At 35.3% G+C, this 26,280-nt stretch overlaps 2 protein-coding genes across 4 annotated transcripts; one reads left to right on the forward strand and one right to left on the reverse strand.

Annotated features, from left to right (window-relative positions):
- Nucleotides 1–158: 158 nt before the first annotated feature.
- TM9SF3 (transmembrane 9 superfamily protein member 3) lies at nt 159–14,083 on the reverse strand. The gene is made up of 11 exons (XM_019058450.2): nt 13,773–14,083; nt 12,303–12,498; nt 11,838–11,960; nt 10,717–10,964; nt 9,975–10,106; nt 9,100–9,266; nt 8,490–8,715; nt 7,299–7,507; nt 6,420–6,566; nt 5,938–6,021; nt 159–5,035 (listed from the first exon to the last, which is right to left on the reverse strand). The coding sequence occupies exons 1-11, from the start codon at nt 13,848–13,850 to the stop codon at nt 4,891–4,893; spliced, it is 1,755 nt and encodes a 584-aa protein (XP_018913995.1). The 5' UTR covers nt 13,851–14,083; the 3' UTR covers nt 159–4,890.
- Nucleotides 14,084–14,344: 261 nt separating this feature from the next.
- On the forward strand, nt 14,345–26,225 carry grsm (probable aminopeptidase NPEPL1 granny smith protein). Of its 3 annotated transcripts, none has more exons than XM_019058452.2 (10): nt 14,345–14,502; nt 15,444–15,622; nt 16,278–16,460; nt 17,031–17,321; nt 18,025–18,252; nt 19,813–19,991; nt 20,911–21,034; nt 21,981–22,166; nt 23,602–23,712; nt 24,459–26,225. In XM_019058452.2, exons 2-10 carry the CDS (start codon nt 15,470–15,472, stop codon nt 24,606–24,608), a joined length of 1,605 nt encoding a protein of 534 aa, XP_018913997.1. In that variant the 5' UTR covers nt 14,345–14,502; nt 15,444–15,469; the 3' UTR covers nt 24,609–26,225. The 3 variants fall into 3 exon arrangements, with proteins under 3 accessions (XP_018913997.1, XP_018913996.1, XP_018913998.1); XM_019058451.2 differs by having other exon boundaries at nt 14,370–14,579; XM_019058453.2 differs by having other exon boundaries at nt 14,372–14,579; nt 21,981–22,157.
- The last annotated feature ends 55 nt before the right edge of the window (nt 26,226–26,280 follow it).

Below are 26,280 nucleotides of genomic sequence, written 5' to 3' on the forward strand. Positions count from 1 at the left end.
AAGAGAATCATCTTTGATTTTAAAAGTATGGTGCCTCTAGTATTTATATTTTTTACGATTTAAATTTATTTTTAGAATAATTTAGTGACTTCCAGTACCATAGATAGCAGTAAACCTGGGTATAAAATATAGATTAGGAAGAAATTAATATCCATAGCTGCTATATTAGTAATTATTCATCATTTTATTACTGTTCAAACATTGAATAAGATCCATCATCATACATTTCTTTCATTTTCAATCAACAGGGCAATTTTTTTACAAAGTAAAGAAAATATGAATGCTTGAAATAGTTACTTTAAATCAATTAGGAACTGGAAAATAAAATTCAAGAAAGTCTAAGACAACATTCATTCATCTAAACCAATGAAAAAATACCAGGGTGTCTAGCACTTTTCAAAAAGAAAAAAATTCTAAATTCTCCCTAGCATGAAAGTGAAAACTCGATGGTTTCCACAAAATATTCCATGATCAACATAGTCTTTCCGAACTTCATGCTTTTTCTGGTTTCTCCTGATGTAAAAAAAGGTTCCTTGATAATTCTGATAAATTTACTAGGTTACTAGACACCCTGAAAACTTAAGTAGGTAAGCTCACCGACTCAGAACATTGAGTTAAAAAAAAAGTATTTGAAAAAAAAAAAAAAGAACCAAGAGAATCACATTATTTTTCATGGAAAAGCTACTTACCTACTATTTTCAATAATGTACACAGTACACTCCAGTTAAAATTATTTCATATTTAAATATACTAAGAGCCATAGAGCATATTGGATACTATACAAAGAGGGAATCTAAATATCGTGAAACAAGCCCTTCTGTTAGATGAATATTTTGAATGATGAAGCAAAATATCGAGAGTGGATATGTGAACACATTGTTCCTATTACAATAATGGGAGCATGAAGTTAACTTGTTACTATCAGAAAAAAATAAGTTCTTATTGAGATACGTGAGCTATCCCAAAATAACTGACAGTTGGCCTGGTTTGAGAAATCTGTAATTTATTAACTTTCTGTGCACCAAATTTTTGAAGGAGATTTGTAAAAAAAAAACCTTTTTTGTCCAACCAGGCTTACTGGCAGTTGTTTTGGGATAACCTATCTCAAGTGTTTTCCTGGGTACATAAAGAAAAAACAAGTAAAGAATAAAATCCCGAAATCTAACTCGTACTTGATTCCATTAAAATATAAAAATTAAAAAACAAATAATTAAAAACAAATCAAAATTAAACAACTACATATAAAACTTCAAGTGATAAAAAACATAGATGTGAGATGATCTGCTGAAGCTGTAGCACATGATGTTAACATGTTGATGTTATTCCTAAATTTATTGTGCCAGGTAAAGTTCGTGATTTTGGGTTAAAAAAGAAGAAAAAAAGAGCACACACTCTTGCATATTATACAGTTTTTTTTCTTTCATTATTTTTTTCATTGAATTTTTTTCTGCAAAGGGGACTTTACCAAAAAGTAACTTTTCACTTAATAAGGACCTCGCACTTTCTTATGTGTGATTTTTGATGACTTTGGAATGGTAGTTGTGCAGACGGATTCTACAAATAATTTGATAGGGAAAAACCATGTATTTAAAAACCGTTTACCACTCAAACTTCTTCACAAATGCTTACAGCCAGGACTTGCCGTTTTTGATTTTGCTCATGTTAGAATGAATTTTCTAATAGAAAGGATCTATCATTTGTAATACTTTTAAGATTTTAAAAGAACCGATATCAGTGAAGATTCTGTGAGGTGTTTCAAACGAGGGACTAAAGGATCATTTCTTTGTTAGGTTCAACAACACTTATTAACTAAAATTGAGCCTAAGTTTGACTTACTATTTGAGGCCTTGATTGACTGAACCAAGCCTCCAAGATTATGCAGCAAACCAAATTACCCTTATGGTTTGGACTCCAGGGGGACGATTATGGGGATGTTTATCTCATCAAAGCATCCCGGGCTGAAAATATAATTGATACGCCTCTGAATACGTGAATAGGTGCAAGGCTCACCATTGTAGTGAAAAGGAAATTTTTCTAATAGATCAAAAGAGTTTCAAGAAAACTCCAATTTGTCAGCGTATTGTTTTCAATGCACAGTGACTAAAATATTTTTTAATATTCGAACTCATCCTGGGACGACGAAAATTGAAGTGAAGTGTTTTTTTTTTTTTTTTTTGGTTTCCAGATCTTTAAAGAAAAAGTCTAAATTTTTCATGTGCTATAATAAAATCGGTATTAAGTGAATCAAGTTTTGGAGATAAATCGTTCTCCAACTAAGACTGAGCTTTCTTTGACTCTTCGATTGGACTAGATCAATTGGAACGGATAATAGAAGGCTTTGAAGTCTCTTATATGGTTGAAATACGGCGTTACCCTGAAGATTTCTATGGTGAACTTCCATAGAGTTACTATTAAGTATTTTTGGGCAATTTCTGGGCATTATTTGTAAAAATGTTTTGCCTTAATGATTGTTTTTAACACAGATTTAAAAAAAAAAGAGATGGAACAAAGATGCATAAAATCAAAATTCAAGGACATTGTCCATTCTTTCCATTGTCCTGGAGGGCCTTTATAAAGTTAATAATTTACAATTCTAAGAATAAAAGCTTTGTGTTACTGCACTTCGAAGGTGAAACCGCAAAACTGCATACCTCGGTTGCGATGTTTCAAAACCTCTCCTCCTATTTTATTTTTTAAAGAGACGGAACCAACACATGGTTAGAAATTGTCGCAGAATATTTTTTACATAAAGATAAAAAATTACAAAATTTTCCAAAAAACAACATTCAGTAATTTTCCCTGTAGAAAATAAATTATGGCAGGAAGTCTGCAACATCGCCACCTGAGATCTGCATCTCTGCAGTTTCACTATTGAGCCGCAGTTGTACATGTTTTTTTGCCATGAAAAAATCCTGCTGGATTCTTTAAGAGGGGGCAAAATAGGCTGCAGAGACCTCACATAAAATCTTCTGGACCAGAGTATAAAATTTCTGGAGAAGTTTAACACCAATATGTACATTACATGTATGCATGGGATAAAAAAATCTAGCTTTTCTAAAACACACCCTTGATAACTGTGGAATCACATGAAAATACAATTGCAACAAAGAAAAATAGTGATGAAACGCAAAATCTCACAAATGTTTACTTCGTACATTGATGAGGACACACAGTCTGAACAAAAGGAGATAAATAAGACAGTTAAGAATAGAAAATTATTTGACTGCATTTCTGAAGCACCATGTTCTCTTAATATGGTGGCTCTTCAAATTTAATGCAATTAGCACTTTGCCACCACCACTATAATGATAGACTGATGAGGTTAAGTCATTTTTTTAAAGGTAAAAAAAATCTGAGGAATTAGCAGGACATCAGGTAAGATTAATTTGAATTTCTCAGTTAAATCTTTTGCATGACACCCCCTGATACTTCGGAATTATTCTTTTATGATGTAATTTTTCACAAGAAAAAAAAATCGTAAAATTGTGTAATTCCGAGTTCTTTTACCTGTGAGCAGTTGCAAAAATATTGTCGTAAAATGCTGCAAAAAAGTTTGTTAATCTTGTTTGAAATAGAATTTCCTCTCAAGGCAAAGCAGTATGAGCTAGACAAGAACTTACCGGCGTAGGCTGCCCGACCATTTATAGAAGAACTTCGGATGGTTCTCTGGAGGAATTATGTCCATTATTTAAACTTACAGAAAACTTAAAACAAGATTAATTTAGTGCCTCGCTTTTTTAGTTTTATCACAAAGCTGAAATTTACTGGAAATCTTCTTCCGATTAAAAAAACCTGAAAGGGAATCAACAAACACATACCTCATGGAGCCTTCTGCGAAAACTATAAAAATAAAAAAGGTGTAGGTAGTTTCCTTATTTTACAGGAAGAAATGTCAGGTTGTACATTACTGTCTTGAATTCATGAAGGAAAATTATACATAGACGCAGAATGACTTGGAGAATCTCACAGATATCTCTTCAACATGTTGACTACCACAGAGTAAATACCCCTTCTTCTTCACAGCACAATTAAATAAATCGATCTCGTTGTTCATATGGTACAGCTGTGGACTGGGACTAAACATAGTAACAAATTATCAGAGCGGTGCACTGAATGATCACGTTGTAATGAATTTCTGATACAAGCCAGGGATTTTCACTTTAACCATTTATTCCTGAGTGAAATTTTGCAAGGAACATGTTATGTAGTACCACTAACCGAGTGAAAAATCCACTCAAAAGCTCAAAATTGAGCTTTGAAAGTTGAGGCTACTGTGGAAGAGAGCTTCTAGTCTAGGAGCAGTCTTTATTCTGAGATAAGGTTGCATGTATTGGCAGGGATGTCCATGGACTAAAAAACCCTTCCTGGATGGAACCCTTTCTTGGAGTCTTGAGATGGAGTAACAACCTTGCCGATCTGTTCGGCCCTGCCTCTGCATTAAGAATTCGATTGACCGAAGGTGGACTGTCTTTTAGAACCAGGGTGCTCCTTCATTACAGTCTTAAGTTTCGGAGGTTTTTTTTAGCTTGGGGCTTGATTTAAGACAGAGCCAGGAATGACATCACACTTCTTGCAAATTTTACCTAATATTCATTGGTTATCACAAAGATTCCTGACACATGTCACAACTACACTTCGGTAAGGTATCAAATCAATGACTTAGGAAAATGGTAGGAAAAAGTGATTGCCCATAGGCTTGGCCGACATCATGGTAATCAGAAAATACAGCACTCCTGGCACTTAACATGGCAGTCAACATGTTAATTTGTTTGGTACTGAGAAATTCATGCACATAGTTGATAGCTGTGGAAAAGGTCGCAATGGACTAAGGAAATTGCAAGAATTTGATCATAAAACCCAAATTGGAATAGAACTAATTCAGTTACCAGTTCAGTCTATTTTCACAGTTGAGTAAATTTTTCTGACAAATATTGAGGTGCCGATGTAGCCTACTGTGCCACACATGAGACCAAGTGCAAGACTGAATAGTGCCATGTAACCGAAATAAAATGCTGTCTGAAACAGTCCATACATTCTGAAAAAAAAAGAAAAAAAATACCAAAGGGAATAAATATATGTAGAGATACTACTTCACGAAAAAATCACAGACAAAATGCAAGTAATAAATTTTTAATGCGATTGTGGCAAACTGTCAATAGGCCTGAGTTAACCTTAAACTGACGGAGATATCATGATGAGCACTTATGTAAGGCCTATTTTTATTTTCCTTGGTAATGTGCTTTGAAAGACTGCACCTTAAAGTCGGGGAAGTCCAGCCAGTGCAAAACAACCCCTTGACGCCACTTGTAAGTACATTGCAATTACCGAGAGATTGTTGTTCCATCCTGAGCTTAATTTTTCGTATGTGACATGAAAAAAGTAATGATTTGAGAGCGAGGTAGAAAAGAGCAACAATTTATGATTCAGCCAAAAATTAGCACAAAACAGAGCAAAAATTACTCAGTGACTGCGATACAAGCACGTAACAAGGGCTTGGCGCATAGTGACCGGACTTCCCAAATTTTTGGGTCCTCGACGACCAGACTTGTCGCCCTTTGGACCCTTATGTCTCTCAGTTGGATGACGACAATGGTAAAATGTTGCAAAGTCGTTCTTAGTGTTGCCAAGTTGTTTTAAGCATAATAGCGCATTGTACAGTATTTTTGGAGATCAATCTCAGTGAGCCAAAATTTTTGTAAAAGCCATAGAGGTCAACGTGACTTTAGTTTTTCAAGCATTGATAACTTTTTTAATTTTGGCCCAAATGGGCTGATCTTAGTCTCATTCAAGATATAATTTCTCCGTCTTTCAAACAAGACCAGGAAAACACTTTCATCTAGCTTAGTTTAAAGTCATGGCATTGGTTTTAATACTGTTTGAACACTATGCATAATCTACCAAAAAAAAAAAAAAAAAATCGAAAATTACTGTACTTACTTTGTTTTGAAGAAGAAATAATAAAACGAGTACATGTACACATAGGTAGACGTTGAAGCTGCAGCCAAAAAGCTTGTCCACTGCCTGAAATCCATAAAAATACTTGATGAAGTGGTCAAAAAAGAGACTGCCTTGTAAAAATTCAACAGAGGATACATCCACCCAAGATTTCTTTGCCCTGCACTTGTGCAAGCCTCTTGTTCATGATCAAGTTAGAGGCCCTAAAAGAGCACTAATCTTTACAAACCTCTTGCTGGTCAGCAATTCAAATCCTGATAAATGATGATTTTTGGCACCATTTTTTTCTCTTGATATTTTGCTTTTCTTTTAGAGGGGAGGATAGCAACAAGAAGTTAGTTGGGATGTGATAACTGATGGATTTGGAAAACTTTAGCTACTGATATTACACAAAAAAGTCTACATTTTGGGAGGAAAGATATTTTTCTAAATCTGACTGGATTAAGAGATATCAATAAACTCACCATCGATAGTCTTCTGCATTCAGCAAAAAGTAGATACACACTATGGTTACGCAAACGGTGACTACCATCAAGATGAGAAACACGAGAAGCATGAAACCATACACGTAGTAGATTTTGTAGGCCCAAAATGAAGTGAAGATGAAGTACCTGCAAAAATAATGTTATTTAATTTAGTAGATTAAAACGGGAGAAAATCGGGAAAAACATTATTATTATAAAAAAAAAATAATAGGAATATCCTCCTTGATTCTGATTGCCCATTCTTTGTAGAGGTCTATGTTCTGTGCAGCCACTACCAGTGCGCAGCTGCAAAGACTTAAAAGTGCGGCAATCGACATCATACCCGCATTGACGACGCTATCTTAACTTTCTCAATGATGCGCATTTAAATGGGAACTGAAAATACTCGACTTCAAAATCGTTTTTCGTACGTTAGTGCCATTCAAAAATAATCAAAAAATTCCTGTGCATTAAGAGCTCTCTCCACTTTACAAAAATGCAAGAATTAATGATAATTAAAAAAACCAAGCAAAAAATTATATGTCCCACAAAGGCCCGCTGGTTTTCTTGCTTTTCGTTCCAAGCTTTGATTTGTTTTGATATTCCTCAGACAATAGCTGATACCCACACTGACCATCCAGTTTATCTTTGCTACAAAAGGAAGAGATGTTTCCCAGAATTGTCGTTTCGTCTGCACTGTCAATGAGAGGTCGGAGAAGTGCGGAAACTTTGTCATAGCATTGTCAAGTGGGCCATTCTGAGACATTCAACTTTTTGGTGGGAAGCTCATTTACATCAAGCGAACACTCGAAATTTGTTTATAATCTAATGACTGAGCCAAGCTTTGATGAGATTTGGAGAAAAAAATTTCCAACTTACATTTCAATAAATATTGAGCCAAACGGTAAAATACCACCAGACATGATAATAATTAAAGGTTCCATGAACCACTTCTTCTCTGGAATGGGTCTTGGTACAGCATTCACCCTGCATGGATAATCAGGTTGTCCAGCTAGGTTTCTGCCCAAAACAGAGCCTACCAGCGTCAACGGAAGAATGACAAAGAAGCAGATGCATGCAACAGCAACCTATAATGCGTCCAAAAATAAAATATGAAACAATAATCAACACAAATGAATTGTTCCGTATTCACCACCACCAGCTTTGACTTATATCTATCTTCAAATTAAATTGATCAAACCAGTGCTACTGGTAGAGCTCTGACAATACACTAAAGGAACTGGTAAAGACTGCCTTACAGTTTTCATTGATAATTTTAGCAATAACAGGACTAGTTTTAGGTTAGTAATAACAGATGCTCTGCAACTAATACACTAAAAAGTATATGCTCGTGCCAAATGTGAAGGCTTCTGAAAAGGCGTAAAAAAATGTGAGAGCAGAAGGCGTAAACCAGCTAAGTGCTTAGCTTTTGACTTCAGAAACTGTGTAATGCGCTCTCTTATGGGAAGAAAATAGTTAGGCGCACTCTTTTATGCAAAGGAGACAGTGAAACTCGCAAGTCTTATGTGGATGGCATTGTGAAGGCAACCAAAAATGAGAGGGCTGATTCCAAAATGTGAAAGCGAAGAACTTTCTGCATCCCTGATGTGATAAAACTCCCGACTATTAAGGTCTTCAAGGGACCATAACTGATTAAGTTTCTGGCGGAAAAATGTTAAGATTTTTCAAAAACTGCATATTTTGATTATCATCCCTTATGGCGCCCGTGACTTGATGTTAGGGATAGCATAGAGGGCTGAAACTTAAATAAAAGAGTTATATCACCACAAAATCTCTGCAAAAAATTGAATGTTCCACAAAGGTCTGCTAATTTTTCCAATTTTTTCACTCATTTTTCTATCATTGGTGTTGCTTTATTGCTATCACAGTCAAAATGAGATGCGAAGTTTTGTTTTTCAACCCACCCTATGCTTCCATGATGTCTCATTTACAACTGAATACCATGCATGTTTCCACCATAGTTGTTTACATTCTGGAAATCATACAACAGCTCCTTTCTGAATTGGCATGAGATTTTAAGATTGAGGAAATAAAGACAAGAATACTCACCATAGTTCCAAATGGAATTGCTCTTGAAGCATGGTAGTAGATGGCAATGAAGTTGATGAAGAACGCTGTTCCACAAACCATGCTTGGAAGGAGGAAGGCAGAAACTATCATTTGTTTGATCCATAATTTACCACCCATGCGAGCATACAGACCACCACCGGTATACCCATTGATGGGTGATGTCGCAGCGTACGTGAAGATAGCAGTGCTAAGAAGGGATCCTCGCCTAAAAAATATGGAATTACATTTTCAAGTTTCAATTTTTAACTCGGCGATTTCTTTTTTTGAAATTCAGGTCTTATAAGCCATTCTTTCTGGTTTATTTTCAATTGATGTACCTACTACAAATAGAAGACTTGGAGGTTGATGGACAGATGTGCCATGCTTTTTGATTTATTAATACTTAAAATAATCTACGAAATGGATACTTCATATTTTCTATGTATAATTATTAGGATTATATGGTTTCTTCACAAAATTTTACATAGGAGAGACTGTCTTAAGGGGACCGCAAGAGAATGCAAGGGGTTAAAAATAGGCCTAAATTAATTTAAAACGAAGGTTACTTAGAATAAAATAGAGTTCAAAAATGAGGGTTTGATTAACTTACTCGGTGTAAAGCTCTCCTATAATAGCAAGGAGTATGACTAAAAATGTGACCACAGTAACGTGATAACCAGATCCGATGAGGGCTGAAAAAATCAAAGCATTTGGCACAGGTCTGAAAACATCTCCATGGACTTGTTTCCATCCATATTCATCTCCCAAATCACGCTCCTGATAGAAGGAAAAACAAGGCAAATCAGTATGCGAAAAAAACGGTGAGGCAAAACACAAATAACAGGGAAACTTAGGAGTGGATATTACTCATGACATTGTTGGGGACATATGTATAAAAACTTTTTACTTACATCAGAGAATAAAGATGAAAAACTGAGCGAAATAAGGCTAAAATATAAGAATTCTAAAAAGGCTGCATGTTGTGAACCGTCACAGGCTCATTTTCAACTGCAAACATTAACAATTACAGAATACAAAAATGAGTGGCTTCTTGATTGTAGTTGTTATTCTGTTGTTAATGACGTCAGGTCATCACTCAATTTGTTATTAATTTTTGCATTATTGTTCTTGCAGCTGATAATGAACCTGTGACGGCTTGCAATGCCCTGCCTTTTCAGTACCTTAATACTTTGGCCTTGTTTCACCCATTTTTTCATTTTTATACTCTGGTATTCATACTTTTAGGCTATATAATTTGCTCATTCGCTATTTACTCACTGAACAGTAATAAAGGATTAAATGGAGAACACTTTTGCAAGACTATCACTAACTTTCTGTCATAAGATTTGAGACAAAAATTGAGAATCAATACGATAAGTTTGCTTTGTTTCTTAACACTTCAGAAAAGAAAGATGGACAACATTTCCCCTATTACTTTGAAAAATGCGTGTCGAGAAAAGCAGATAGGTAAAATACCCAACTTACCATGTCATCAATATCATCTTCTTTACTGTAACGTGCATAGTCCTTTCGTAAAGTCCGCATCAAGATCATGGAGACAAGACCAGTCAAGAAGATGACCATCATAAAACTGTTGAAAATACTGAACCAATGGATCTGTAAACAATGTAATGAATGAAAATTAACATTACATGTTACTGTTTCTAAAAGATATCTTGACCATCATGAAAAAGTTAAAAGTAGCAAGTGAACAGCTTTATAATGGACTAGCTGTTCTGGGCTCTCAAAGCAAGATTTGACTGCCAGTCCCGGGGCTAATGCACCCTGGGGGTCAAATCACTTTGCATTGGACACACATATCGTTTTGTGAGCCACTTTACGCAAGTAAATTTTTAAAATTATCCAACGAACACATAAAATTTAATAGAGTATTGTTGAAAAGGAAAATATTCCGTTATCAAAGTTTTCTGGATTTACAGTTGATTTTGAAAAGTAAATGCATACTTTAATGATCAAGAACACAACTCAAAGGGATTACAGCAAACATAAAAACCAGAAAAGTTGCCAAGTCTGAAAACAGACAAACTTGGAAAGACTATAAAAAGATTGACACTCCAGAGAGATATTAATCCTGATTTCTGTCTCTTCACAATACTGAACTTCTTCTACCTTGCAAAGAGTTAGAGATTTAAAAAAAAGACGAAAAATTCTTAATGTGAAGGTGAAGCCACTTTTGGAGCCATAAGTCATAAGAAAGTACACATACCCGATGCTGGAAGAAGTTGTGGTCCAAATATTTATCAAATCTATCTCGGAAACTGACAGGTGATGGCTTCCAGTTTACTTCATAGGTGAAACGGACCTTTGCGTTCAATTCAAGTTTCTGTTTGTCCTCAGATGTCAGATTAACATCGACAATGTATTTACCATTGTAACCAATATCAAAGCGTTTATGAGTCCAGATGTAGTAATTTGTTTTCCCATTGGTTAGTTCCTCTACCTCTCCAACAATGCCTGAAAAAGTTATTTTAAAAAAGGCGAAGTCATTAATTTGCATTTTGTGGGAAATGTTAAATTCATTTTGAATTGAATGAAGTGGGTCCGATCTCATGATTAATGAATTATATCAGTAACTACCCTATAATAAAACATTTTTTGAATGAAGTAATGAACTCAGTGCTTAAGAGGTCCCCTTTTAAGCTGAAAAGCCAAGTTTCCTTTAAGTCACAAAATATACTGAAAATAATAACAATAAAAGAAAGCCTGTCATTACTAGATAAAACTTGTAACATAAACAAACAATTTTAATCAAACAAACCGGGAGTGTGGAGGTAAAGTCACTGGGGAAAATCTCATACGACTAGCGTGGGTTCATATTTTTTATTGGTGTGATAGGTAAGATGACAGATTCGGAGAAAAGACAAACAAGTTTTGCGTGGGTGGTAAAGGTAGGTGGTCCCAAGACTGCAACTGAGGTTATTGCAACATCAATTTGCAAGAAGAAAAGGATTTTAGATGAGGACTTGAGACAATTACATAGGCAATCGGCAGGAAGAATAAGGTTGATTTTGATGTTAACAGTAAATTCCACCGAGATTTTAGCATTACTCCCAAATCACGCTATGCATTAAAATTAACTTTATTTACCACTTATTCTACTTTAAACGCATATTCGCAATAGAGTACCATTTTTGAGTTGCAATTGATGCCGTGCAAATAGTCAATACGTCATTATATTGGGAATATTTGCTTTTTGTCCTGAGACAGTTTCTAAAAGTAAAATCATTTGAAAGAGATTTGTAGCAATGAAAAATGTGAAAAAATGTGATAATAAAATATAATGTCACCATACTTATGAAAAATAGAGGAAGACAAACTCGAACTTACCCCAAATAGGCAAATCGTCAATATACATTTGATACCAATAATGGTTCTTCACAGCATAAATGAATTTCTTCAAGTTTTCCTCAGTTAGTACTATCTCACAATATGGTGACTTCTCAACATGATCTGAAAATTGACAAATAATATTTAGAAAGGAGGATTGGGTAATGTTTCTTCAATAGTATTGGGTGAGGGTATGATTCCTTGATTATAGTGTTTAAAAAAATTATATACTTACTTATCGGGGGCTACACCTCTTTGCCACTATGCTGCCCTATTTGAGCAACCAACTCCTTATATTAAAGGAAGCTTTTGTTCTTTAAATTATTTTCACAAATTTTTCTTAAGAAAGCAACATTTTTAAACATCAAGTGAAAGTGTTAAAATCATAGCTTAAACTTAGCATTTTCTGTTATGTTTATGTTTGCAATTTCAAAAGCGGCATTTAGTTGGAAAACAGGAAATTACCTTTGTAAAATATCTCCAGGCCACTGAACTGCAATTCGACACCTTGCAAAGCCTCTCCGAAAGTTTCATGGTAATGGCTAATGGTTGTTTTCGTTCCAAAACAAAAAGGGAGGCTGTAATAGCTGTAAGTTTCTTGCCGATTGTGATATGGGCCGACTGTATTCATCCACAATACAACTTCATCTCTATCTTCATACTGAAATGAGACATCAGGTTGATGAGAAACTTTTGTTAATAACCTCTGACAGCAATAAAGAAATTTCAAAACTATAAATCTTTGTTTGTGATGTAGCATATTTTCCAGCTAATTTCACTTTTTTCAAAGATGACTGAGGATGGTCACAGATTGATTTCACAAAATGTCATTTGATTCGTCTGCGCCATAGCAAGTCAATTTTCAGAAAATGTTGGGTATTCATTTTTCAACCAAGTTAAAGTAGAAGCTTAGGTTTAGGAAAACCGCATGCCAACATAATTGGCATAATTGGATGTATGTCAACATAATTTCACCAGTGCTGGGTCAAATCTTACTGTTCAAGATCTACTGTCAAAATATTTAAACTTAACTGACTTTAATTTAGAAGTATTAATATGACGACATGTTATTGCTGATTTCCAGATGCAAATGAAACTACTTCGCCCTTTCCTATAAAGATTTATCTTCTGATATTTGGAAGGAGTTTGCACATTAAGGAGAGAGCCTTCTTTTTAGCCCCTTACTTTGGCATTGGACTTGTAAATTAAATTTAATTTAAAGGTGGTTAGGAAGAAATTCAAATCAGAGCGGACAATGTAGACTTCTCATCGTTAGGTATTGCTGTTTCAAAAGATATACAGCTGTTGACTTTGGTGGTGCATTTATGAGGGCGTATCTTATTCCACAAGTTGAAAACACAGGTGCACGCAGATACAAGAATTAGATATTTCTGAGAATGAAAGCCTATACCTTACAAACATAGATTTAAACACCATTGTTACCACATGTCTGAATTGTGAGAGAGGTTAACCGAGAAATAATTGTCAAGATCTCCATGGATGAATTGACACAATTTTCAACTGATAAGATAATGATGCAGTAGATGATATAGCTGTCAGAATGTTGGTGATTGTAGCATCAAAAACTGGAATGAAAAATTTGCACAGGGAAAGCAGAGTAAGAATGCAATCACGGGAAGTTAACGCTAGTGTCTGAGCTACCAGAGTTGGCACTAATATCAAATGCCCAGAAATTGATGTTTGAAAATGGTGATGTACACTAATGGGTACATGTGTCACTCCTCATTGACGGGTGCGGATACAGCTGAAATAGTGCAGGACAATATGAGGATGACACATACGACTGATCGGTAGGAGACTTCGCGCTAACGGGGAGAAATGGTTCCTTTGAAGTGTATTAGTGAAGGAGCAAAAACGAAGCAGATAATCAGTGACACATTAATGAGGAATGAAAGGTTAACAAACATGACTTACAATGTGATTGTGCTCGTCTCCTCCGACTAGGGAGATGATGCAAATAATAACTAGACATGGGATGCTGATAACACTCATTTTGTTTCGAATGATAATCCAAAGTTTAAGTACAAATTTACGAGTGGACTGGCTAATCAATGAAGCAAATTGCTGATACTGAGACACATTATGAGAATTGATTCATTCCCTACAATTTTAACTAAGGTAATTGCATTGTAAATACTAAGGAAGATTCGGTGACAGGTATTGCTGCTGATAACCACACGCACACGTCAACTTGGGCTCTTCATTTATATGCTCAAGAAATTTCGCACTCACACATCCACGTACTAGAAGTCTTTTTCGTTTGCTCAATATGTAATTGCACTCACACAATTGCACAAGCATGAAAACAAAAAAAAAAAGCTCTGCACCGAAAAGAAAACATTCATCAAGCCGGCCACAACTCACGATTCTTGCTGATTTTCTGGAGTTTTGTGCCAAAATTTGGATGCTGCGTTGCCGTGCTTCAATTGTTTATAAAGCATTCATATGCTTTTTACACACTACAGAAAATGTTATCATGCCATTTGACTATTATCCTCTCGTATTATCAGTATTATCAACAACTCTTTCCAATGGTCTTCTCGCAGTTCGCCTTCGCCCCGAGCCTTTCTTTCCGAAGGTTCAATTAGCCGGAGATCAAATATCTGTAACTCTCATTGGAATCAGTTGCCCATCAATAACTAGAGTAAGATTGTTTTTTCCTATTATATATTCAACGACACCAGGTATATCACATTTCCACTTTAACTATAACAGGCTTAGGTAAGATTGAATTACATATTTTTAGTTTTACATATCTGTATGTAATTTGGACTGATTATATCAATATTATAGCCAGATTTGTACAAGCCGCTCCTCCCTTAGTGTGTCACTCTGCTGATACGAGAGGCATTGTTGAACCTCTCTTGTTTTTGCCTCAAATTTTTGCATGATGTAGCACCTAGGTAAAAGCTTCAACCGACAACAAGAGTTCCATGCTCCTCATGGATATTTTGCAGTTTAAACTTTAAAAAATCTGGTTTGTTGAAATTTGCTAATCAATTTTTATGAGAGTTTACATTTTTATGCGGACAGAGTAGGTGAGGCAACACCCCTCTCTACATCCTGCGTCCCGGACACATGTCGAACTCCAAAGTGAGGCTCCATAGTGATGGCTGTTTAGTCAAGTGTTGCGTATCGATGTCACGAAAGAGAGCTGCCCGCTTTCTTTTGGAGGCAATCAATTGCAACAATTGACCGAACATCCACTACTTTGGAGCTTCACTTTGAAAGGGTGTCCAGGGCTTTTGTTGCTTCAAAGAGAATTTGTGAATATTGACTCTAGGTGATTTGTCTCGGTTTGTGGCTTGGTCAAAGCAGTGTGCGTCATTCTGCATTGACCAATTAGAAAATATAGGCAGATTTTGAATTTTAAGCCCAAAAAGATGAAAGCCCTTGCGTCTGAGCCCTAGAAATCACTAACAAGCAAAAGAGTGACCTAATTTAGAGTGATGAAAGCAAGTTTCTTTTTGGAAAAAAAGCCCCCATTCGAGAAGAAATTTGCAACATCAATTTTTGAGATACCTGTTCTGTCTGAAGTTAAGCCATCAACCGATAACATATTAAATTAATGAAATTTTGTTGTAGCTGCTGTGGGTGATTCTGGCGTAAATATGACATCATCAACATCTCTAAGTTTTTCTGCTTCTCTCTCCAAATCGGATCCCCTCAACTCTCCGGTTCTGATCATCGGACAAGTGAAAAACCTCCAGAAAGTCAAATTTCGGGACATTAGTTGTAAATTAGAGCCAAGGGTTACCGAAGAAGTAAGTATTTTTTTTACTCATTAATGTGATCAATACACCAAACTGATGATTCTTATCTTTTATTCCTGATCTGTCAATGTACCATTTGGTCTTAGGTACCCAAAAACGCCCTTTTTAGAATTTAGGACAAATTTGTCTAATCGATTCCTCATCTTAGTCTGTATCCTCAGCATATTTTACCATACAGGGAAACGCTTAGTTTAGAAGTTACAAGCACTTTTAGGTACACTTTTACAATGTGCTGTACCGTTCACTCAACATCATAGCTGTGCGGGGCCTCTTGATGTGTAGCCATTGATTTATTGATGTTATGGAACATTTTAGTCCTGAATTTTTTTTCTGAAAAGTCATTCTCAGTTGTAAATGTTTTCCTCAGTCTTGTTATAATCCATAGTAGGTAATCAGCCACTTTAAAATATTACAGACCACTCAGATAAAAAACTAATAAAAAATAATTCCTCAAAATTGTGTATTTCTTGGCTGTACTAAATGCTGTTTTAGGAAATGCTTTTACTATTGCATGCCTTCTCTCAAGCATTTTTATCTGTGATGCTATGATAAAAGACAATCAGAAAATAGATAATCTTAAAATTATCTTTTTTATTATTTTGTAAGAAAGCCATTACCCTCTTAATAAATATTCTTTTTTCCTTAGGTTTATTTGTCTGCCCTTGTCGCCTTACACCCAAGTCCAACAGACTCAATTCCTCTGTATTTAAATTTAGCCACGATTGCAGCACTTCCTTCAAAATCATCACGGCACAACTCTGCATCAAGCCCTCACTCAATCACCAAGATTGTAAAGTCTGCTACTTTTGGTGTCAACGAGTACATTGTTGTAAGTATTTAATTCACTCCTGCTCCATTCTAATTATGAATGGTTTTGCCTCGCACTATCATGATACGCATGGTATCCCATCTTACTACAACATTACGGATTATAAGATGAGATTATAATAAGCATCTTAAGATGTCCCAAAGCAGAACGGTAGTTTCAACATTGTTTTATGCTTCATTTAGTTGTCAATTTGTCTTAAAAGAAAAACCCTAAATTATGGCGCAAACGCTGTTGTGAACAGAACATGAAAATACTAAATGCTTAGCTTTACCAATGTGAAAATACAAGAATGAGCCATATTTTTTGCAGTGATATTGTACAAGAGAGATAGAAACAATAGTTGTTTATTCATTACCAACACAAAAATATGAGGCTGGAGATAATAATATTTTAGTTTCCTTTTTTTCTACAGAACATCCAAATATTAACGAGCCACCTAAAATATTTCAGAACATGGAGGTGAGCTTGACTCCCTCAAAATATTGATATCTAACAAGTTTTTAAAACATTTTTTAAAAAAAATTTTTGGCCAAACTGAAAGTCTAATTTGATTAATTGACTTGTTTCCAGATAGTATGTGAAAAAAGTGATGTTTTTGCCTCAGCATGTGCTGTAGCGAGAGCATTCCCTCTCTATTCCCGGAAAACATCAAAACCGTCAAGTGTTGATTCAGCCACTCAGACTGTTCCAGCCACTGTCACCGTAGAATTCATTATCGTGGGAGAAAGTGAAAATGAAGGTGATCTTAGCCTAACATCTAGCGATCTCCAGACTTTAGAAGCTGCAGCTAAAGGCATCCGACTCACAGCTAAAATTGTAGATATTCCTTGTAATGAAATGAATGTCGATGATTTTCTGATGGTAATAATTTTCATCATTTCACTTTCGATGATTTTCTCCTTATTTTTAGGTTCATTTGTGATTAAGTGAGACAAAAATGCCTTTTGAGAGGGAAATTGTAACAAAGAATAAGTGGGAAAATAAGTCGCCATACTACAGTTCAAAGGAAATAATTCTGCATTATCTGGTGCTAAGAACATGGGAAAGTTTCTAAAATTGACTCATTGAGGGAATTTCAAAGTCGGCAATAAACTGCAACTTTGGGAAAAACACTTTAAGTTCACAGTTGCTGTTGCCAGGTTTAGAAATGATTTACTTCAAACATTTATAACATGCTTAATAATGCCAATTACGGCTCCAAATTTGGACCTTAGCTTCTTAAAAGAAGTAGAAATCGCCTCTCAACGAAAACTGAAAATTGATGTTTCAAACTCTATACATGGTCTTGCAATGCACCGAAAAATTTGCGTTTCCACCTTATAAACCCTATTGCTTGACTTCAGATTCAGCCACATGTATTGTTCCCTCTAACACGGGCTCTTTTATTTAAATCCTGCACCTAACATTTCCTTTTTTATCCAATATATTATTTTATTTAGAGTGGTAGGAGCAGGAGAACAATGTTATTTTCTAGTTCTGAAAGTATACCTCAAGCAATTATCTCAGATTTTGTATATTCCCCTCAAGTTTCTACATCTGACAATAACTTTTTTTTTGTCTCCAGGAAATAAAAGCTATCAAAAATGAATTAGGAAGTGTCTCTCTCACAATAATCCGTGGTGAGGAACTAAAGGAGCAAGGTTTTGGTGGGATTTACGGAGTAGGTAAGGCCGCCTCCGTCCCACCTGCATTAGCTGTATTGTCACACACTCCTCCTCGTGCAACTGAGACTGTTGCATGGGTTGGTAAAGGCATCGTTTATGATACTGGTGGTCTGAGCATTAAAGGAAAGGTTTGTTAACTTTTTTTTTTCTTTCTCCTTACATTTGTAAACAATATTTTTTAAATGCACACATGCAGAGCTTTCATATAATTGAATTTTGAAAAAATTTTCATTTTGTCATCTCCCACACAAAGGAATGTATCTTGTAAGTACGCACTGCTTCACAGGATTGGCACAGTCAGGGGAAACTAGGAAATGTCTGGGAATTTTAAAAAGTCAGGGAAAACCGGGAAATGTCAGGGAAAATTTGTTGAATCACCTTCCTTTGCTTTCTAGAAAGGGTTTGAGATTTTGAGCAAGAAACTTTGCCTGAGAACTATTTTCAATTATGCCTTCTTAACCATCATCCGTCACCTCTTCAATTGTCAGGGAATTTCACCAAAATGGGTCAGGGAAATGTCAGGGAATTTCATTTTCTAAATTCTGTGGCAACCCTGGCTTCAGTGTTTCTTCAGATGCTCCATTTTTTCATGGAAAAATCGTGGCATGAATTGGTCTGAAAATTAAGAGTCTTCTGATGTATGGGTAAAGAAAAATCACCAGAAATTTCAGGAAAATCCATGCAACGGTTCTCCTACAAATTAACAAAATGTAAGTAAGCAGCATTAAAACAACACAATCGAGATATGTTCCTTCACGCAAGAGATGATGATTGGTACTTGAAAGTCCTTAGTTTGTCAGTGACTGTTGGGAATTTTAGTCCTCTATTTTTTTTTTCTTTGCAATGAAGACTCGGTAAACTTTCAGAAGCATTGTCCATTTGTCATACACTTACATCTCTACTTACAAATGGAGTCCATGCCAAATAAGTGTATGCACTTCTAAACTGCAACAGAAAATCTTTGATGTCACTTTTACATGTAAAGTATATGAAAGAATCAAGATGGTGGCTCTTCTGTCGCAGTCTTAAAGGGCGTAAACTTATTTTGTAAAGACTGTAGTAAAGAATAAAGGTATCAGAAAAGAAAATTCATATGTTTAAGACATTTTGTAAGACTTTTACAAACATTTCCAAATTGTTGAAAATCATTGAAAAATTTCGTAGAAGTCCTACAATGATGTTTGAAAGATCCTTGAAAATTCTCAACTTTACTCATCCTCAAAACTTTCTTGATTTTGATTTGAAAAACTATCATAAATCCGGGTATAAAATTATGTTAAAACATTTTCAATTCTCATCAGGTAATATTTTAATTTCCACATTGCTCAGTAATTTATTTTTTATATGTAAACCCTTCTCTTTTTTCCCCTCCAATATTGTTATTGGTAAGTCTTATACATACATAAGAGTCACACACACAGGGCTCTCACAGGGCTCTCTGGCGCTCTGCGACGCCTAATGTTTTATCCAGGCTTTTTTATTTGCACATTATTGTTGATCTAACGGATTTTACCTAATTTTACTGTGTCTTGCAAAGTTGTCAATCTTAGTTTTTTCTTTCATCTTTGCCTCCCAAGAGGAGTTTTAGTGTGTTCTTGCTCTAAAAGAAGTCACCAAACTGAAACAAGCGAAGTTCCTATAAGATATTGGAATAGTTATATTTTGGATTTTTCATTATTTTCTTACAGACAACTATGCCTGGAATGAAACGAGATTGTGCAGGAGCTGCTGCTGTTCTAGGTGCTTTTTACACAGTAGTCAAGTTAGGTTATAGGCAGAATTTGCATGCTGTCTTTTGTTTAGCTGAAAATTCAGTGGGGCCCAAAGCCACGCGACCTGATGACATCCATACTTTATACTCTGGCAGGTTGGTTATCCTCTAATTTTTATCATGAAAATGAATCTGAAGCAACGTATTTTTTACCTCTCTTTTTTTCTTGTTATTTTTCCATTGATTTATTTGTATTTCATTTACTAACTCAACACATTTGTGTATCTGCAACCTCGGCACAGTTGCCAATAACACTTTTCACAATGAAGTCTAATTACAACACATTGATCAATAGCTTTTGATCCAGTCTGAAGGTTATTTCTGTCAGTTGAAAATGCCAGCCTAATAAATTACAGTTTTGAAACTTTGACTGGCTGGTATTTTGCATTAGTTCGAGAAAATTAATTGTGGTTTGTACTTAAATTTTTTTTTATATCCTCTTTTCAAGTAAGTACCATAGTGAGGGAGGGGGCTGCAAGTAGAAAAAGATTATGAAATTAAGCACTACTCTCTATTGAAAGGGAGGGGGGGGGTGGAAAAGTAGATATCTTTGACCCAGAAACTTCCTCAAATCTTAAAGCGATAGCTCAGTTAGTCAAAAAGTCATCAGGGTGTGAAAGGACCTCTAACTACTTGATACAACTCTCAAAATCATTCAATAGAATTGGAGGAGTGCATTAGTTAGCGGAAAAAATTGGGTCAACACCTTTGGCTTTGTATTATTTATCGACTAGAAAAAAACCTAGTTCGATGAGAATACCTTTCTGTCAGCGTCAACTGCTATAGAATCTCAAATTATTATATTCTATCTGTTGAGAGCAGATTTTCACCATAAAATCCGTCTTCAATTTTCTTATCGGAAAAACACTTGCAAAGTAAAATCCTGAGTATTAATACGTCCTTATTGTCTTGTATCCAAATAACGTTTAGTGTTTCTCCACATTATGTGAGGCAATGAAAGTTATCTAAGCCTGGCCAAAATCATTAATCAATTCTCTCATACTTGTGTTCACAGAACCGTTGAAATCAATAATACTGATGCTGAGGGCCGTTTGGTTTTAGCTGATGGTGTTGTCTTTGCCTACCGTAATCTTGAAGCCTCTATTATTTTGGATATAGCAACTTTAACTGGCGCTCAAGTAAGTGTTGATGAAGAAATTACTCACTGCAAAACAGGTGTATTCATACAGGCTGTGTAAATCCATTGGGTAGGATCCGGGTTGAAAGTAGGGTAGTGCTCTTTTTGAGTAAAAGAGATATTAACACCTTGTATTGCCCAACTACCTATCAAAATATCCCCAGCAAAAATGGGACTGTGCTCCAATAGATCCTCAGGGTCGGATCAGAAACAAAGAGTTTTTTTTTTCAACGACAGCCAGACAATGTCAACAGCACTGTGCAGCACATGTAGACACGTGGGTTTTTGTTTATTTTTCTGTGCTTAGTTTGCTCCGTAATTCAAATAAAACCTGGAATGAAATCTATGTCAAGAGACAAATGCAATCTCTGCTATTATTAGCAGCTAAAATCTAAGTTGAATGCAATTTGTCAAATTTTCCTAAAAACCCTATTTTGGACATTGACAGAGAAGAAGGTATAGAGAAATCTTGAGTGCTTGTTAGTAGAAAATAATTTCTCATCCCTTCTTGAACCTTACCTACCTATTTTTGCAGTCTTACTTCAGTGACTTTTACAATCATGATCTTTAAGTCTGATAGCTATTCCATTTCAAAATACAAAACTCACTTGTTTCCACCCTCTCCTAAAGCGCTGCCCTTGTGCAGTTGTCTGTGCAGTCAACACATTAGCACTTTTCTTCAAAGTTTTGAGACCAGCAAGTTATAACCTCAAGTATGCCATTTTTTTAAATTTTTACTACATTGCCAGTTTCATCAAATTCAGTGAAATTTTGACAATGTCACAACATTGCCAATTTTCCTCTAAATAAAACAATCAATTTTTACTTCTTCAGTTAGGTCTAATCAATCTTTCAAATTAAAACTTTAGCAAAAACTGAGTGCCATATATGTGCGAAACATATTTGTACCAGGATGATTTCTAACAAGTCTGTATTTTTTTCTTCAGGGAGTAGCAACCGGTAAATATCATGGAGCTATTCTGAGTAATAGCGCTGAATGGGAGAATCTAGCATTCAAAGCAGGATTGACTTCTGGGGATTTGCTATTTCCAATTCCGTACTGTCCAGAATTACACTTCCCAGAGTATGCCTCTGCAGTCGCTGACATGAAGAACTCTGTCGCTGTTAGTGGTGTAATTATTTCTATCTTTTTATCTCCTCTCTTATTTTAAGTATACTGAGATAATAAACATATCTTCATTATGGAGAATTTGCAGGTGTCAGAACTTATATAAATTTTGTTTCAAAGTGGAGACTGCTGAATTAACTAAACACGAGGATACCCAAAATGTGCGTACAAACGAGAGAGAAAAACACTAAGAAATGACCCGAACTGTATGTTAGACATACATAGAACAACATACAGTTTGGGTCATTTCTTAGTGTTTTTTTCTCTCATTTGTACGCCAGTGGCGTGGCGTGAATTGCGATGTATCGATTGTTATGCCATTTTAACCTATGGTAAAGAATCGATTATTAAGGTGTTCACTGCAAACACCCTGTTTATCGATCCTTTTTTATAGGTTTAAATGGCATAACAATCGATACATCGCAATTCACGCCACACCACTGTTGTACGCACAGTTTGGGGATAAGTGTTTTTTCCCGTTCGGGAGCAGGCATTTGAGTCTAGATGCATTCGCATCTCCAACCAGCCTGATAATAATTTTCTCGGGTTTTCCATGTTTCATTATGAGAGTTGCTCAGCAGCGACGGTAGATGGCGCGAGGATCACACTTTTGTGTCATGCTTCGGGTCATATCCATGACGGCAGTTTAATGCCATCTTAGATTTTGTGGCATGTTAAGTTGGGTTCACTGACAAGTGTGATCTGTTGATGAGGTCTAAATAGGACCAAACCGGTTTAAATCACTCGGTGTGACTCCAACTCAATATTCCAATGCAAACTGCCTGAGCTGAACACTCTCCCCCCTCAGTTTTGTACTGGCTCTGATTTGAGTTAAAAAAAAAAATTATTTTTGACTTTAATTATAATTTATGGAACTTGGCTTTGATTTCCCAGCAAAATGGTGGAGACCCAGCACCATTTCTCCACCTTGTTACAAGAGGATACCTTTGGTTCATACATTGAACAATTATTGGAGGAGATATGACAAAATAATTTAATCACATAAAGTACATGTGTTTAAGTGAGAAATGCCGCCAGATGACGTCACTAGGCGGTGCATTTTCTCACTTTTCACTCTACTGTTATATTATTCCTACATCAGAAAAAAATTATGAAAAGTATTGCAAAATCGGCTCTTTAAGCAATCTCATTAACCAATTTGCACGCAAATTTTCTATTAAAATAATGGTCCCCTTCTCACTTGGCTCAAAGGGGGAATTTAAGGAGAGAAGGAGCATTGCACAAATTATATGTATTTGAAAAATCTGTTTTTTTGAACAGCTATAACCTGCATGTTTCATTGATGGATGAGAGAGAATGCAAGTCTGTAATTAAGCTATGTATTTGCCACACTCCGGCAAGGATAAGGCTGTTTAATAGTTTTCTTTTTTTAGAAGAGTTGGTGAACACTCAGATATCATTTGCTCTTTGATTTTCAGGATCGCAGCAATGCCCAGCCATCTTGTGCAGGTCTGTTTATTCAGTCTCATTTAGGTTTTGACACTCCGTGCGCCTGGATTCATGTGGACATGGCAGGTCCTGCATACTGTGTAAGTTAGATTTTCTCAATCTTTTCCTTTTGGAAAGTGTCATTGCCCTTCAAATTTATTTATTTATTTTTTTTACCAATATATGGGCAAACCCATCATATATACATTAAGCTGCTTTCACAGCGCAGCCTCGCACTCTGGGACGCCCAATCGCCATCGCCCGCTATCCTCCCAGAGATCATCAGGCAATTGGCACCTTCTGATCTCCCCCTCCACTCCTTGCTGCCATCGTTTCAACATTCAAACCCATCATTCTCAATAAATATTTTATATTAAGTGCAATTGGCAAACACAGCAGAGCAAAATGTTGATGGAAGTCTGAAAGTTGTCTCTTTTGGCATTTCTAATGCTAGATATAACAGTACAATTCCAGAAGGGAAACCTTTGCTCGAATGAGTTTTTTGAAAGTGAGTTGGTAACGCCAAGTTAAAATATCTTAAAATAAATCTGCATTCGTATGATAGAAATACAGTTGAAGTACAGCGTAAGTACATAACAAGAAGTCTTACTCTGAAAAAGTGTCAAAAAATTATTTCAAAGTTAACGTTTGCTATTCTGAAGCATTCTCTTTGTATAGACTGCAGTCCAGTACTCTCTCAAGTAAAATTTGGAATTCTACTGCTTTAGAGTGGTAATAAGGTGTCATACACCATTCTGTAGAACTTCTTTTGGGTGGGTCTGATGTACAATCTGCTATGTATTTTCTAAAAATTTTTAATAACGTTAATCTGTTTTCTTCTTTCTAGGGTGAACGAGGAACTGGCTATGGTGTAGCATTGCTAGCAACTTTATTTGGTCACAACACTTCGGATAAAATCCTTCAATCATTGAGTGAAACTCCTAAAAGTTGTTCAAATAATGAAGATAGATCGTGTAAAAGACCAAAACGGTTCTGAATGATTTGCTTTCAAGTATGTTGCTGGCTCTATTAACTACTGCCCTTTTTTGTATTTTATATTTTTATTAAGATTTAAGGAAAAAAACAGCATTGATTCGAAGTTGCTGGTGCCGTACTTTTGTAAAATATGTTTGTCTCAGAAAAATATTAAGCGATGAGAATGACCAATAATTGTAGAGAACACATTGATGACTTAGAATTGGAAAGTGCGTACTGGCATTGAAACTTTTCAAAGTATCTGTTCACTTCTGTTTCAAATCAACAGCAAGTGGACTCACATTATCTTTTAAAATTTTCAGCAAGTTTTCTTATGACTAAGAAAATTTGAAGGTAACCATAGTTGTCAGATGTTAATAAAAAGATGATTTTTCGAGTATTAAAGGACATTCATACAATAATAATGAGATGAAAAATAATAAGATAAGAGCTGAAAGAACTTTGCATTCAATGATCTGGAAAGTTCTCTCCCTTAAAATTTTGAATTTTTGTTATGCTGTTATTTATTAAAGAAACTTCTCAGAGCCATGCCAATTTTCTCACTCCCTGTTTATCATCTTTTACTTATTGATTATCTTGATTCTTAAGGGCATGCACACACAATTAAAACCCAAGATTATCAGACGATTTTTTGTCAAGAAACTGTCCCTTCTTAACTTTTCCTAGAGAAATATATTTTTATTTTCAAAAATTAAGAATCTGTATGCATTTGGTTTGTTCATGAAAATGAAAAAAATTATGACTTTAGAGCAGTGTAGAAATGAATTGTGTATTATTTAATTTTAAACTACTTCGATTTTTATTTTCACAAAAAGTGATGGATTAAATATTGTTTGTCATTAAATCACAAGAATGTTCGAGATGAAAATTAAAAGTGAACAAAACTTGTCGTGCTTCCATGTAAAATTATCGTCTTTTTTGTGAATTCACGATTTCAATTGGCTTTGAAGTGTGCTTGCATGTTGATTTTGTAATCAGTATCAAAAGTAACATAGTGGTAGTGTTGTAACATGGCTTGTGACTTAGAAAACTGAAAATTTCTATTCCCACTCTCTAACCACTGGAAAGGAAAGCAGATTTTGCAACGCTGCTGTCTCTTCAGGTGATTTTGCCTACGTGGCAGGTTAGTCTCTTACTCTGAATCATGAAACTTGTTGGTTTCATTGTGTCATTGCACAACATCTAATATAGCCAGTCATCTTTGAACAAATAACTTCCATGATTTATATGAGTATCATGAAAATGTCCGTTTGAAATGAAAATAGAGAATCAATTACAGCCATCAGGTTGTGACTTAAATTAACTGTACTCAAGGTCCTTTTGATAATTTTTTTGGCTTCCTTCAAGTTTAATATTACTATTTTTGCAATTACTTTGAGAATTGCTGGTAAGCAGGAAGCAGGAAAGAGTGGTTTAAAGTCTTTTTTTTTACTTTGAAATCAACAAGATAATTGTTAGTTACAAATTATGAATTTTAAGTATGATTCTTGAATAATTCATGACCAATCAATCCAATTAATATTAGCCAAGGTGATCATACTTTGTTTTATTTTACTGTTTTTTAATTAGTATTATTATTATAATATTTTTGAATTAATAAATTTATTGCAATGAAGAACTGATTATTCTCTAATGCATTTTTTGTATTGATAACGATGACTTTCATCCAATTT

The sequence above is a fragment of the Bemisia tabaci genome, chromosome 3 (genome assembly GCF_918797505.1).
Source record: "Bemisia tabaci chromosome 3, PGI_BMITA_v3".
Classification (NCBI taxonomy): Eukaryota; Metazoa; Arthropoda; class Insecta; order Hemiptera; family Aleyrodidae; genus Bemisia; species Bemisia tabaci.

What these genes read in the sequence shown, in the direction of transcription:
- grsm (XM_019058452.2), top strand. Translation starts at nt 15,470, where the DNA reads ATGACATCATCAACATCTCTAAGTTTTTCTGCTTCTCTCTCCAAATCG. An exon ending in AGCCAAGGGTTACCGAAGAA is followed by an intron (nt 15,623 to 16,277) that starts GTAAGTATTTTT and finishes TTTTTTCCTTAG; the next exon opens with GTTTATTTGTCTGCCCTTGT. An exon ending in TGGCAGGTCCTGCATACTGT is followed by an intron (nt 23,713 to 24,458) that starts GTAAGTTAGATT and finishes TCTTCTTTCTAG; the next exon opens with GGTGAACGAGGAACTGGCTA.
- TM9SF3 (XM_019058450.2), bottom strand. Translation starts at nt 13,850, where the DNA reads ATGAGTGTTATCAGCATCCCATGTCTAGTTATTATTTGCATCATCTCC. An exon ending in ATAGGAGAGCTTTACACCGA is followed by an intron (nt 8,716 to 9,099) that starts GTAAGTTAATCA and finishes CATATTTTTTAG; the next exon opens with GCGAGGATCCCTTCTTAGCA. An exon ending in TATTTCTTCTTCAAAACAAA is followed by an intron (nt 5,036 to 5,937) that starts GTAAGTACAGTA and finishes TTTTTTTTTCAG; the next exon opens with AATGTATGGACTGTTTCAGA.